The following is a 14,450-nucleotide window of genomic DNA, read 5'->3' on the forward strand; positions in this document are numbered from 1 at the left end:
TGACGAAAAGCTCAAGGACCAAGTAGTGGGCTGGGATCATGTGCAGGCAGCGTAAAAGGACTCAGACTCAGACTCAGACTATCAAATCTTTTTTTGGTGACAAAGAAAATCAAAACATACAGCCAGAAGTCAACAAAGTCAAAGAGTCTATATCAAAAGCCTCTAAGAAAATATGAATTGGTATCCGGCCAGGAAGAGCTCAAAAAGGATTTAGAAAAGCAAGTAAGACAGGTAGAGGGAAAAATTGGAAAGAGAAATGAGAGTGATGCAAGAAAACCATGAAAAACAAGTCAACAACTTGCTAAAGGAGACCCAAAAAAATACTGAAGACAACACCACCTTAAAAACAGACTAATCCAAATGGCAAAAGAACTCCAAAAAGCCAATGAGGTGAAGAATGCCTTGAAAGGCAGAATCAGTCAAATGGAAAAGGAGGGCCAAAAGACCACTGAAGAAAATACTACCTTAAAAATTAGATTGGAGCAAGTGGATGTTAGTGAATTTACGAAAAATCAAGAAACTATAAAACAGAACCAAAAGAATGCAAAAATGGAAGACAATGTGAAATATCTCATGGGAAAAACCACTGACATGGAGAATAGATCCAGGAGACAGAATTTAAAAATTATTGGACTACCTGAAAGCCATGATCAAAAAAAGAGTCTAGACATCCCCTTCCAAGAAATTATCAAGAAAATTTCCCTGATATTCTAGAATCAGAAGGTAAAATAGAAATTGGAAGTATCCACCAATCGCCTCCTGAAAAAGATCCCAAAAAGAAAACTCCTAGGAATATTGTAGCCAAATTCCAGGGTTCCCAGGTCAAGGAGAAAATATTCCAAGCAGCCAGAAAGAAACAATTCGAGTATTGTGGAAACACAATTCAGATAACACAAGATCTAGCAGCTTCTACATTAAGGGATCGAAGGGCATGGAATATGATATTCTGGAGGTCAATGGAGCTAGGATTAAAACCAAGAATCACCTACCCAGCAAAACTGAGTATAATACTCCAAGGAAAAATATGTACTTTCAATAAAATAGAGGAGCTCCAAGCTTTCTCAATGAAAAGACCAGAACTGAATAGAAAATTTGACTTTCAAATACAAGAATCAAGAGATACATGAAAAGGTAAACAGGAAAGAGAAATCATAAGGGACTTATTAAGGTTGAACTGTTTTGGGTACATTCCTACATGGAAAGATGATATTTGTAACTCATGAGACCTTTCTCAGTATTAGGGTAGTTGAAGGGAGTATACTGAGGGCACAGGGTGAGTTGACTATGAATGGATGATATCTAAAAAAAAAATAAAATCAAGGGGTGAGAGAGGAATATATTGGGAGAAGGAGAAAGAGAGATAGAATGGGGTAAATTATCTCACATAAAAATGGCAAGAAAAGGCAGTTCTATGGGAAGGGAAGAGGGGGCAGGTGAAAGAAAATAAGTGAATAGTGCTCTCATCAGATTTGACTTAAGGAGGGAATATCATACACACTCAATTGGGTATCTTACCTTACAGGAAAGTAGGGGGTAAAGGGATAAGAGAGGGGGGAATGATTGAAGGGAGGGAAGATTTGGGGAGGAGGTAATCAAAAGCAAACACTTTTGAAAAGGGTCCAGGGAGAAAACTGAATAAAGGGGGACAGGATAGGATGGAGGGAAATATAGTCTCTCACAACATGACTATTATGGAAGTTTTTTGCATAATGATACATGTGTGGCCTATGTTGAACTGCTTGCCTTCTCAAGGAGGCTGAGCAGGGAGGGAAGAAGGGAGAGAATTTGGAATTCAAAGTTCTTAAAACAAATGCTCAATAAAAAAGTTGTTTTTTACATGCAACTGGGAAATAGGATATACAGGCAATGGGGTATAGAAATATATCTTGCCCCACAAGAAAGTAAGGGACAGAAGGGAGGGCAGACTGGGGAAAGGGGCAATCATAATATATGCTATCTTAGAGTGGGGGGGAGGTAGAAATGGGGAGAAAATTTGCAAGTCAAAATCTTGTGGAAATCAATGTTGAAAATTAAAAATATTAAATTATAAATAATTTTTTAAAAAGAAAAGGGATTTCTGCTGGCACAGTGTGTTGAAGATGCTGCCACACACAATCATGGGCTTGTTGGTTTTGTTTTTGTTGTCGTTGTTACAAGGAAAGCTCTGAGAAGGGTGGAACCAGCATGTCTGCAATGATGGTGATGTAAAAATGTAAGGCCTCAATTCATCTTTAAAAAAATAACTGCAATTAAGAAAAGTTCTCTATTCTCCTTCTACTCTCCTGAGGAATATCTATTAACAATGAAGATTACGAAATGCAATTCCAAAACCAAAGAAAATCCTCACTAAGTTCCTCCATCCTATCCATAGGTTTGCGGCCACCAGCAAGGGCAGGTGGTGGTGACAGAATTTTCCCGATGGCACCTGGACAGCAGCATCAGTGGGTCACTTAGTTTAGATTATCAAAGCCTCGAGGAGCTGACACTCAGCTAAGACAGGGAGGGGTTGATAGATTGTATCACAGAGGGAGTAAAGTCTTGTGAGATACAGACAGGTATAATTGTGGACAGACCTGACAACAGAATACTGGTTGGCTATCAGTGAGGGTAGGATGTGACCTGTCTTCCCATCCATTCGTTGGCTGATCACACAGACCTTGAAATCTGTTTACACATTTCTAGAGGACAGACTCTCACTTTGAAGACTATAGTCATGTAGGATAGATCATGAAGATGAGACTTCAGGTAGGGACTACTCCAAGGGTCAAGCTTAGTGAGAGCTAGCATGCCTAGGGGACCAGAGATACCCCCAGGTGATTAGCCTAACACCAGCCCAGCTTTCCTGGAGTTCCTACTGGAGAAGTAACAGACTTCTGAGCTTCTTAATTGAAGCATATTTTTTTAACTTTATTATTCTTGGGGTTTTGGTTTGCATTTTCTTTTGCAACATCATTAATAAGGAAATGTTTTGCATGACTGCACATGTATAATCTCTGTCAGATTGCTTGTCTTCTCAAGGAGTAGGGGAAGGAAGACGATTTGGAACTCAAAATTTTTAAAAATAAGTGTTAAAATTTTTTCTTTACATGTAATTGAGAAAAATGAAATAAAAATTAAATGTAAAAAAAAGAATTTGAATGCTATAACATTTGGTGCTTATATGTTTAGTATTGCTATTTCTTTATTGTCTATGTTACCTTGTATCAAAATGTAGTTTCACTGCTTATCTTTTAATTGAATGTAATTTGCATATGTTTTTTTCTGAGATCATGATTATTACTCCTGCTTTTTTTTTACTTCAGCTGAAGCATAATAGATTCTGCTCCATCCCCTTATTGTTACTCTGTGTGCCTCTGTTTCAAGTGTGTTTCTTAGAAACAACATACTGTCAGATTCTTGTTTTTAATTCATTCTACTACCCGCTTCCATTTTATGGATGAGTTCATCCCATTCACAGTTATGATTACTGTCCATTTCCTTCCATCCTTTTTTTTGCCTGTTTATCCTCTCCCTCCCTCTCTCTCTCTCTTCTCTTTTCTCTCTTCTCTTCTCTCTTTTCTCTCTCTCTCCCTCCCTCTCTCTGTTTGTGATTCCACAATATTTGAATTATTTCTTGCTGGCTGCTTGTACTATTTTCTCCTTGACCTGGGAGCTCTGGAATTTGGCTACAGTAATCCTGGCAGTTTTCATTTCAGGATCAAGGAGGAGATCAGTGGATTCTTTCATATTCTATTCACCTCTGGGTGTGAGACATCAGGACACTTCTCCTTGATAATTTCTTGAAATATAGTATCTAGGCTCTTTTTTTAATCATGGCTTCCAGGTAGTACAATAATGCTTAAATCCTCTCTCCTGGATCTATTTCCCAGGTCCATTTATTCCAATGAGATATTTCACATTTTCTTCTTTTTTCTCCTTATTTTACTTTGTTTTATTGTTTCTTGATGTCACATGGAGTCATTAGCTTCTACTTGCCCAATTCTAATTTTTAAGGCATTATTTTCTTCAGCAAGCTTTTGTACCCCTTGTTCCATATGACCAATTCTACTTTTTAAGTTCTTCTCTTCAGGGAATTTTTTTTACCACTTTTTCCATTTGGCCAAATTAGAAAATTTAAAATGGAATACTTCATCACAGCAGAATTTCTTGACAAAAATTAAAAATGAGGTTGCAACCAAAATTAGTTTCCAAATGGCTCCTTTGTTAATCAAGTGAGGGAGGCTGTTTACTGATTGTGAACTATCAAATAATATTTGAAGTAGCTGAAGAAATATGTCCAGAGAAAAATCACTTGTTTAAGATTATTAGCCTTTTGACTCAATTAAAAATTGTACGCTTGTGGACTGATGTTAATATTTGACAGTTCCTATCTATATGAAAAGACATTTTCAAAGATGAAATAAGTAAAATCTTATTGTAAAGTAGCATTAATAGAAGAAAATTTGCAACTGATTTTAATAGGGAATACTAACTTTGAACACAAATTAATTCGAATATTATCCCCCATGAAAAGAATTCCATTCTTCTCATTAGTAGACTTTTACTACAAAAAAATGTACTCAACTATTATTATTTCAAATTAACTGGAGAATTAAGATTGCATAGGGGAAAAAATGAAGGCAAAGAAGGGATAATGTCCTGGGAAAGCAAAAAGGAGAAAGTGACTGGGGGTCACAAGGCGGACAGAAAATAGGTTTATGAAGAGGAAAAGTTGGATCCTTGTGGTCAGAAACAAGAATTTCGGGATTCTGAATCACAGAGGTCAAAATGTTATGATCAATTATAAGACCAAGGTTGGTTGACTTGAAAGTGAAAAGTTGAAGAGTTGAGAGGAATGATGAATGGGAGGCTAGGGCATATTAACATATATACTGAAGTCCTCAAGTATGAGTGCACATGGGTTGAGGTAGAGAAGCCTATGTGCCAATTTTGAACTCCTTGAGAAAGAATTACCACAGGCCAGTAGATAATAGTAACCATTTATATAGCACTTTAGAGTTTGTGAAAATATATATATATATGCATGTATGTATATATGTATATATAATTTATTTGAGCCTCATAACAAATTTGTGAGGTAGGTATTATTATTATCCCCATTTTACAGATGAGGAAACTGAAACTTGACAGAGGTTGTGATTTGCTTACGGTCACACAGCTAGTAAGTGTCAGGACTTGAACTCAAGTGTTACTGATTCCAAGTCTAGCACTGAATCTAATACGCCAGCTAGCTGCCTCAAAGGAGAAGTTGCTAAGTGATGGTGGCAAAGGGGAGAAGAACAAAGAGTATATCTATTCCTCCTCCTGGCACAGGAGGAGATAAAGTAACATGAGAGAGGGTATATTCAGTACTTGAGAGGATGACTAGGGATGAAATATCTTCTGGAAGAAGCCAGCTTTCAGTGTGTCTAAGGGGACAGAAGGAGTGTGAGAATCAGAGGCCTAATACAAAGGAAAGTTTATTCAACAAGAAAATGAGGTTCCAGAAGGCTAAGAATAAAACAGAGACTTCAGAGGTATAGAGCTAAAGTAGGATGAGTGAGTGATGAATGGGCAGTAAAGGAAGAGAATTTTTTGTCTATGCAGCCTGTAACTCAAACCTCAATCTCCTTCATTCAGAAATGGAAGAAAATTTGATAACCATAGGATGGCTGATTTTTTTTTACTTTCCTCAGTAAGTAATTGCAGCTCCATCTTCTCCATTTCCCTCCAGCTCCCTATTAGGTTGTAATGGAGACTTCTAACAATGTTTACTTCCTTTCTCTCCTGATGGATAAAGTTGGTCCTTAGTAAAATTGGTCTCAGTGGCAAGAAACCAGCAGTCTGGGGATGCCATGACGATAATGGATAAAAACGTTACAGATTTTTCTTATCCTTCCCAATAAATATAGTGATAAAATGAAGCAAGTGTTTTAGTAAGATTTACTTCACATCATTGTGCAGCATGTATTATACAAAAGAGAGGCTACTGGTTTGCACTATTTGCAGACAGACATGATATGATAAGGTCTGAATTAGGATGAGAACAGGGAGAATAAGGAAAGTATCAACTTACCCTGTGGAAGGTAAATTCCAAAGGATTTGGGGACTGTTTGGAGTCTATAGAGACTGAGACGGGTCTTAAGATTATGTTATGGATTGTTGATTATTGCAGGAATCACAAACATAGGAAGAAGTGTTGGAGACCGGCTGATGGTTACAGACAGAATGCTGATAGGACTGAACATCATAGGAGTTCTAGTCTAAAGAGTGCTTGGGAAAAATAACTCTTGGAACACCTACTTCAGTAATAATACAGCATTTTGATCAAAACTTTTATCTTCACCTCTATAATTCTATTATTTTCTTCTAAAAGCATGAGAACAATGACTATAATTTTGGGCACTGCTTTCAAGCAAGCAATAATAAAAAAAAGTATTGAAAATCAATTCTTTTCACTATAATAATACTTTTTTGGGAGCCAAGATGGCGGCTGGAAAGCAGAGACTTGCATGAGCTCCCCACCAGGTCCCCCCAAAAACCTATAAAAATGGCTATGAACAAATTCTAGAACTGCAGAACCCCAAAATAGCAGAGGGAAGCAGGGCTCCAGCCCAGGACAGCTTGGATGGTCGCTGGATGAGGTCTATCACGCACTGAGCTGGCAGCAGAGCTGAGCAGAGCTCAGAGTGAGCTGCACCCAGACCAACCACACCGGGAGCCAGGCAGAAGAGGCCCTAATGACCTGAATCAGAGAGCTGTGGCAGTTACCAGACTTCTTAACCCACAACCGCCGAAGAAAACAGAGAAGGTTAGTGGGAAAAGCTGCGGGGGACAGAGTGAAAGGAGTTCCCAGTTCGGCCACCACCCTGGGGGGCAGCAGGGGTGGTGTAGCTACTGAACTTCAGCGGCAGTTGCTTCTGGCCCCAGGCCCACCTGGGGGGAGGAATGAAGTGGCAGATCAGAGGAGGAGTGCAGAGCCTGCTTAAGATCTGAGTCAGGTCCAGGATGTTGGTTCTTGGGGGAGGAGGAGCGCTGGTGTGGCAGAGCTTGCTGTGAGAAAATAGCTCTGAAAACAACAGTGCATCCCCTCAAGCTTGGAACAAAGTACTCTCTACTCCACAAGCAGCCATACCCCAACGAAAAACTCAAGGGTCAAGTAGTTGGCTGGGAACATGGCCAGGCAGTGAAAACAGACTCAGATTCAGATTCAGACTTTGAAATCTTTCTTTGGTGAAAAAGAAGACCAAAACATACAGACAGAAGAAATCAACAAAGTCCAAGAGCCTACATCAAAAGCCTCCAAGAAGGGGCGGAGCCAAGATGGTGGCTGGTAAGCACGGACTAGAGTGAGCTCCATACCCGAGTCCCTCCAAAAACCTATAAAAATGGCTCTGAACCAATTCTAGAACGGCAGAACCCACAGAACAGCAGAGGGAAGCAGGGCTCCAGCCCAGGACAGCCCGCATAGTCTCTGGGTGAGCTCTATTCCACACGGAGCTGGGAGCTGGGAGCTGGGAGCTGGGAACGGAGTGGAGCAGAGCCCAGCCTGAGCGGCGTGGACGATCCAGTCCAGAAGCCGGGCGGAGGGGGCCCTAGCGCCCTGAATACGTGAGCAGTTACCAGACCCCTCGACCCACAAACACCAAAGACTGCGGAGAAGGTTAGTGGGAAAAGCTGCGGGAGTAGAAGGAGTTCGCGGTTCGGCTTCCAGCCCCGGGGGCAGCGGAGGTGGGGCAGCTACAGCTGTTGTTACTTCCGGCTCCAGGCCCACCTGGTGGGGGGAATTAAGTGGCGGATCACAGCAGGGGTGCACAGCCTGCCGAAGATCTGAGCCCAGTCTGGACTGGGGGTCCTTGGGGAAGGAGGAGTGCGGCTCTGACAGAGCTGGCACCTCCCCCCCAAACGTAGAACATAGAAATCTGTAATCTACAAGCAGTCATACCCCACTGAAAAACTCAAGGGTCAAGTTAGTTGGTTGGGAATATGGCCAGGACGCGAAAACGCACCCAGATTCAGTCTCAGACTTTGGATTCTTTCTTTGGTGACAAAGAAGACCAAAACATACAGCCTAAAGAAGACAACAAAGTCATAGAGCCTACAACCAAAGCCTCCAAGAAAAACACGAACTGGCCCCAGACCATAGAAGAACTCAAAAAGGATTTGGAAAAGCAAGTTAGAGAAGTAGAGGAAAAATTGGGAAGAGAAATAAGAAGGATGCGAGAAAACCATGAAAAACAAGTCAATGACTTGCTAAAGGAGACCCAAAAAAATACTGAAAAATACACTGAAGAAAACAACACCTTACAAAATAGACTAACTCAAATGGCAAAAGAGCTCCAAAAAGCCAATGAGGAGAAGAATTCCTTGAAAGGCAGAATTAGCCAAATGGAAAAGGAGGTCCAAAAGACCACTGAAGAAAATACTACTTTAAAAATTAGATTGGAGCAAATGGAAGCTAGTGACTTTATGAGAAATCAGGATATTATAAAACAGAACCAGAGGAATGAAAAAATGGAAGACAATGTGAAATATCTCCTTGGAAAAACCACTGACCTGGAAAATAGATCCAGGAGAGATAATTTAAAAATTATTGGACTACCTGAAAGCCATGATCAAAAAAAGAGCCTAGATACCATCTTTCAGGAAATTATCAAGGAGAACTGCCCTGATATTCTAGAGCCACAGGGCAAAATAGAAATTGAAAGAATCCATCGATTGCCTCCGCAAATAGATCCCAAAAAGAAATCTCCTAGGAATATTGTTGCCAAATTCCAGAGCTCCCAGATCAAGGAGAAAATACTGCAAGCAGCCAGAAAGAAACAATTTGAATATTGTGGAAACACAATCAGAATAACCCAAGATCTGGCAGCTTCTACATTAAGAGATCGAAGGGCTTGGAATGCAATATTCCGGAGGTCAATGGAGCTAGGATTAAAACCTAGAATCACCTACCCAGCAAAACTAAGTATCATGTTCCAAGGCAAAATATGGACTTTCAATAAAATGGAGGACTTTCAAGCTTTCTCAGTGAAAAGACCAGAACTGAATAGAAAATTTGACTTTCAAACACAAGAATCAAGAGAAGCATGAAAAGGTAATCAAGAAACGGAAATTGCAAGGGACTTACTAAAGTTGAACTGTTTTGTTTACATTCCTACATGGAAAGATGATGAGTATGATTCATGAGACCTCAGTATTAGGGTAGTTGAAGGGAATATGCATATATATATGTTTATGTATATATATAAGTGAATGTGTATGTATGCATGTATCTATGTGTATATGTATGTATGTGTATGTATGTGTATATATATATATATGTAAAAGAGAGAGAGCAGACACAGGGTGAGTTGAGGATGAAGGGAAGATAGCTAAAAGAAATAAAATGAAATTAAGGGATGAGAGAGTAACTTACTGAGAGGGGGAGATAGGGAGAGATAGAATGGGGTGGATTATCTCCCATAAAGGTGGCAAGAGGAAGCAGTTCTAGGAGAGGAGGGGAGTGGGCAGGTGAGGGGGGAATGAGTGAACCTTGCTCTCATCAGATTTGGCCTGAGGGGGAATACCATACATACTCAGTTGGGTATCTTACCCCACAGGAAAGAAGAGGGAGGAAGATAAAAAAAAAAAATAAAAGGTGGGGGGATGATGGAGTGGAGGGCAGATGGGGGTGGAGGTAATCAAAACAAACACTCTGGAAAGGGGACAGGGTCAAGGAAGAAAATTCAATAAAGCGGGATGGGTTGGGAAGGAGCAAAATGTAGTTAGCCTTTCACAACATGAATATTGTGGAAGGGTTATACATAATAATACATGTGTGGCCTAGGTTGAATTGCTCAACTTCTTAGGGAGGGTGGGTGGGAAGGGAAGAGGGAAGGGAATTTGGAACTCAAAGTTTTAAAATCAGATGTTCAAAAACAAAAAACTTTTGTATGCAACTAAAAAATAAGATACACAGGCAATGGGGCGTAGAAATTTATCTTGCCCTACAAGAAAGGAAGGGAAAAGGGGATTAGAGGGGAGGGGGGTGATAGAGGGGAGGGCTGACTGGGGAACAGGGCAACCAGAATATACGCCATCTTGGAGTGGGGGGGGAGGGCAGAAATGGGGAGAAAATTTGTAATTCAAACTGTTGTGAAAATCAATGCTGAAAACCAAATATGTTAAATAAATAAATTGCAAGAAAAAAAAAAAAGCCTCCAAGAAAAACATGAAACTGGTCTCAGGCCATGGAAGAGCTCAGAAATGATTTGAAAAAGCAAGTTAGAGAAGTAGAGGAAAAATTGGGAAGAGAAATGAGAGTGATGTGAGAAAACCATGAAAAGCAAGTCAATGACTTGCTAAAGGAGACACAAAAAATACTGCAGAAAACAACATCTTAAAAATAGACTAACCCAAACAGCAAGAGAGCTCCAAAAAGCCAATGAAGAGAAGAATGCCTTGAAAGGCAGAATTAGCCAAATGGAAAAGAAGGTCCAAAAGACCACTGAAGAAAATACTACCTTAAAAATTACATTGGAGCAAGTGGAAGCTAGTGACTTTATGAGAAATCAAGATATTATAAAACAGAACCAAAGGAATGAAAAAATGGAAGACAATGTGAAATATCTCCTTGGAAAAACCACTGACCTGGAAAATAGATCCAGGAGAGATAATTTAAAAATTATTGGACTACCTGAAAGTCATGATCAAAAAAAGAGCCCAGGTATCATCTTTCAAGAAATTATCAAGGAGAACTGCCCTGATATTCTAGAATCAGAGGGTAAAATCGAATTGAAAGAATCCACCAATCCCCTCCTCAAAAAGATCCCAAAAAGAAAACTCCTAGGAATATTGTTGCCAAATTCCAGAACTCCCAGATCAAGGAGAAAATACTGCAAACAGCCAGAAAGAAACAATTTGAGTATTGTGGAAACACAATCAGAATAACACAATTATCTAGCAGCTTCTACATTAAGGGATGGAAGGGCTTGGAATCTGATATTCTGGAGGTCCATGGAGCTAGGATTAAAACCAAGAATCACCTACCCAGCAAAACTGAGTATCATGCTCCAAGACAAAATACAGACTTTCAATAAAATAGAGGACCTTCAAGCTTTCTCAGTGAAAAGACCAGAGCTGAATAGAAAATTTGACTTTCAAACACAAGAATCAAGAGAAACATGAAAAGGCAAACAAGAAAAAGAAATCACAAGGGACTTACTAAAGTTGAACTGTTTTGGTTACATTCCTACATAGAAAGATGATGTGTATAATTCAAATCAAATTAAGGGATGAAAGAGGAATATATTGAGAGAGGGAGAAAAGGAGAGATAGAATGGGGTAATTATCTTGCATAAAAGTGGCAAGAAATAGCAGTTCTGTTTGGAGGGAAGGGGGGCAAGTGAGGGGGAATGAGAAAATCTTGCTCTCATCAGATCTGACCTGAGGAGGGTCACTCAATTGGGTATGTTACCCCACAGGAAAGGAGGAAGAAGATTAAAAAGGGGGGATGACAGAAGGGAGGGCAGATAGGGGGAGGAGGTAATCAAAAGCAAATGCTTTTGAAAAGGGACAGGGTCAAGGGAGAAAACTGGATAAAGAGCGACAGGATAGGAAGCAGCAAAATATAATCAGTCTTTCACAACATGAGTATTGTGGAAGGGTTTTGCATAATGATACACATGTGGCCTATGTTGAATAGTTTGCCTTCTTAGGGAGGGTGGGTGGGGAGGGAAAAGGGAAAAGAATTTGGAACTCAGTTTTAAGCTTTAAAAGAAGATGTTAAGAAAAAGTTTTTGCATGCAACTAGGCAGTAAGATATACAGGCCATGGGGCATAGAAATTTATCTTGCCCTACAAGAAAGTAAGGGAAAAGGAGATGGAAGGGGGGAGAGTAGGGTGACAGAAGGGAGGGCTTACTGGGGAACGGGGCAACCAGAATATATGCCATCTTGGAGTGAGGGGGTGGATAGAAATGGGGAGAAAATTTGTAATCCAAACTCTTGTGAAAATCAGTCCTGAAAACTAAAAATATTAAATAAATTAAATTAAAACAAAAAAAGTACTTTTTTCAAATAAAAGTTTTATAAACATTCCTTCAGGAATTTGGCATCTCACTAGAAAAAATGATAATTCTATCTTAGCAATATAGTTTGGCCATGGTTTGACTTATAACTTGTGTAATCATAATAAACTTTAAAAATATATTTACCTATTCCTGGTGCCTCTCCTTCCTGATATATAAATTTCAATGTTTTACAACCACCTTTCATAAAAAACATTAAAAAAGGTTCCATCTGTAAAATTGAAGAGCAAATTAGTTACTAAACTAAATTATAAGAGAGAATTAAATTCACAGATTCAGCTTAAGCTAACAAACAAAAAGGCATGAATTCTAATTTTAGTTTAAGAGATTTGAAGACTAAATATAAACAGTTCCTTGGTTTTAGATACACTGCCATTAAATATGTATGTGACTTGTACAAGCTCTTTTTCCTCACTTATAGGAGAGAGATAATTCTCTTCCCTCACAGACTCTTCTGGAGACAAATGTAGTGAATAATGTACTTCGAGCATTGTGGAAGGTAAATGTACAATATTAAGTGACCCACCAGGATTTCACGCTGATGAAGTATGAACCTTCTTTGAAAGTTGGCAGACAATCGTTTGGTTCTAGCTAACTTTTCGTGGACTGCCCTTCCATGTCTTACGTGGCCCTAACAGACTTCTTCAGAGAAGAGCCACAGCCTCTCAACAAAACTATTCTCACTCATTCCCTGACAAGTTACTAATGCATTTAATAATTCATAATCCATTGTGTGTCACAGATCCCTTTGGTAGTCTGGTGAAGCCAATGCAACCCTTCTCAGAATCATGTTTTTAGTGTATAAAATAAAATACCCAGGATTGCAAAGGAAATAAATTAACATAAAAGTTATCAAAATTTTAAAAGTTCCAAGTTCATGGGCCTCCGAATCCCTGTCCTAAAACATTTTCACATCACTGTCTCCTGATTCTATTTTTGAAGACAATAAAATTCTCAAAACTAAATCAGACTTCTGGTGCCAAAAAGGGAGAGTGAGGAACTCCCTGGAGCCCTCCCAATTTCCCCTCCAAACAACTTGAAAACCACCTCAGAATCGATTTGTGATCAGGAAAGCAGCTTACCAGCACAGGAGGAAAGTATCTCATTGGGATGGGAAGGAAGGAGGTCCAAGCATCACACAGCAGGGGGCGTGCAGCAAGGCTCCAAGCCCTAAGGCATTCCACCTGTGAGGCCCTGAACACTATCTCCCTTTTCTTAATTAAATGTCTTGCCAATCTTTCTTGAAAGTACCTTTGCTCTCTATTGCTTCTCTTTGATATATGGGATTTTACTGCTTGTAACTATGCATCAACCTTCTTCACACGATATAATAATAAATGAGCTCCTATTCTAACTGAGATTGCATTTGGTATACACCTCTGTGCATTTGGTAAATAAATCAGATGTTTGCTGACTGAGATATCTTCTGGGCTCTTTTAGTGATCTTGTGGCAACTCACTTACTAAATTTACTGCTTTTCTGGCTAATCTTCCATATAAAATTATTATATAATTGATGTCATTTCTGTTGTCTACTTCCAACTTTGGAAGGGCCACTACTTGTTCAAATAGTTTAGCTGCTTCAACTGTATACCATATCTTTCCCTCATGATTCTTTATGCTCTTTACTAATTATGATTTTACCTGTAACAGAATGAAGTTCTGAATTTAAAGTCATCCGATTCAAGGATAACTCCCACCTAAATAACAAATCTTTTCCTGTCTATTAAAATATAATCTTTCACCTTTATGGTGATGTTCCCCATATTTAATGCCTATCAATTCTTTTCTTGAAGAAAGTATTCAAGATATAAAAGCTGAATTAACAGGCAGGGCAGAGAATTTCAAAGTGGCAAATTGCTGACTCCCAAACAGTGGAACATGTAGATCACAACCAATGATCAAAGTTCTTAACCTTTCTGTGTGTCATGGTCCCCTTTGGCATTTTGGTAAAGCCCATGGACAAATTCTCAAAATAATGTCTTTAAATGCATAAAATACATAGCATCACAAAAGAAACAAATCATATTCAAAGAGTTATCAAAATATTGAAAACAAAGTTCACAGATCCCAGGTTAAGAATCCCTTGCTCTAAATATTAGCTTTGGGCGACAAAACTAAAGTCTACTTCATAAGTCAACGAATTTATATCCAGATTTCAATGTCTGTATTTATGTTCTGGGTCATATCCAAATCTGTGAAGTAACACATCCTATCACAATGGGATAATATTATACTATGATATATTAACATATGAGCTTAAATATTTGTCTAATACGATGTATAAGAAAAAATGTGGGTCTTTACAATCCTTGAAATTTTGTCAAATTAGGTCTCTTTCTTTTGAAGACTACAAGGGCATGTATTGAACTTTTTTTTAATGTAACTGACATAGGTCATAT

At 39.0% G+C, this 14,450-nt stretch overlaps 1 protein-coding gene across 1 annotated transcript in view; it reads right to left on the reverse strand.

Moving 5' to 3' along the window:
- Positions 1-14,450, reverse strand: part of DNAH8 (dynein axonemal heavy chain 8) — a 504,073-nt gene that overhangs the window by 488,166 nt on the left and 1,457 nt on the right. The window contains exon 3 of the mRNA XM_036768363.1: positions 12,176-12,260. Within this exon, the coding sequence (XP_036624258.1) occupies positions 12,176-12,260 (85 nt within the window). The remainder of the gene's footprint in view (positions 1-12,175; positions 12,261-14,450) is intronic.

The sequence above is a fragment of the Trichosurus vulpecula genome, chromosome 7 (genome assembly GCF_011100635.1).
Source record: "Trichosurus vulpecula isolate mTriVul1 chromosome 7, mTriVul1.pri, whole genome shotgun sequence".
Classification (NCBI taxonomy): Eukaryota; Metazoa; Chordata; class Mammalia; order Diprotodontia; family Phalangeridae; genus Trichosurus; species Trichosurus vulpecula.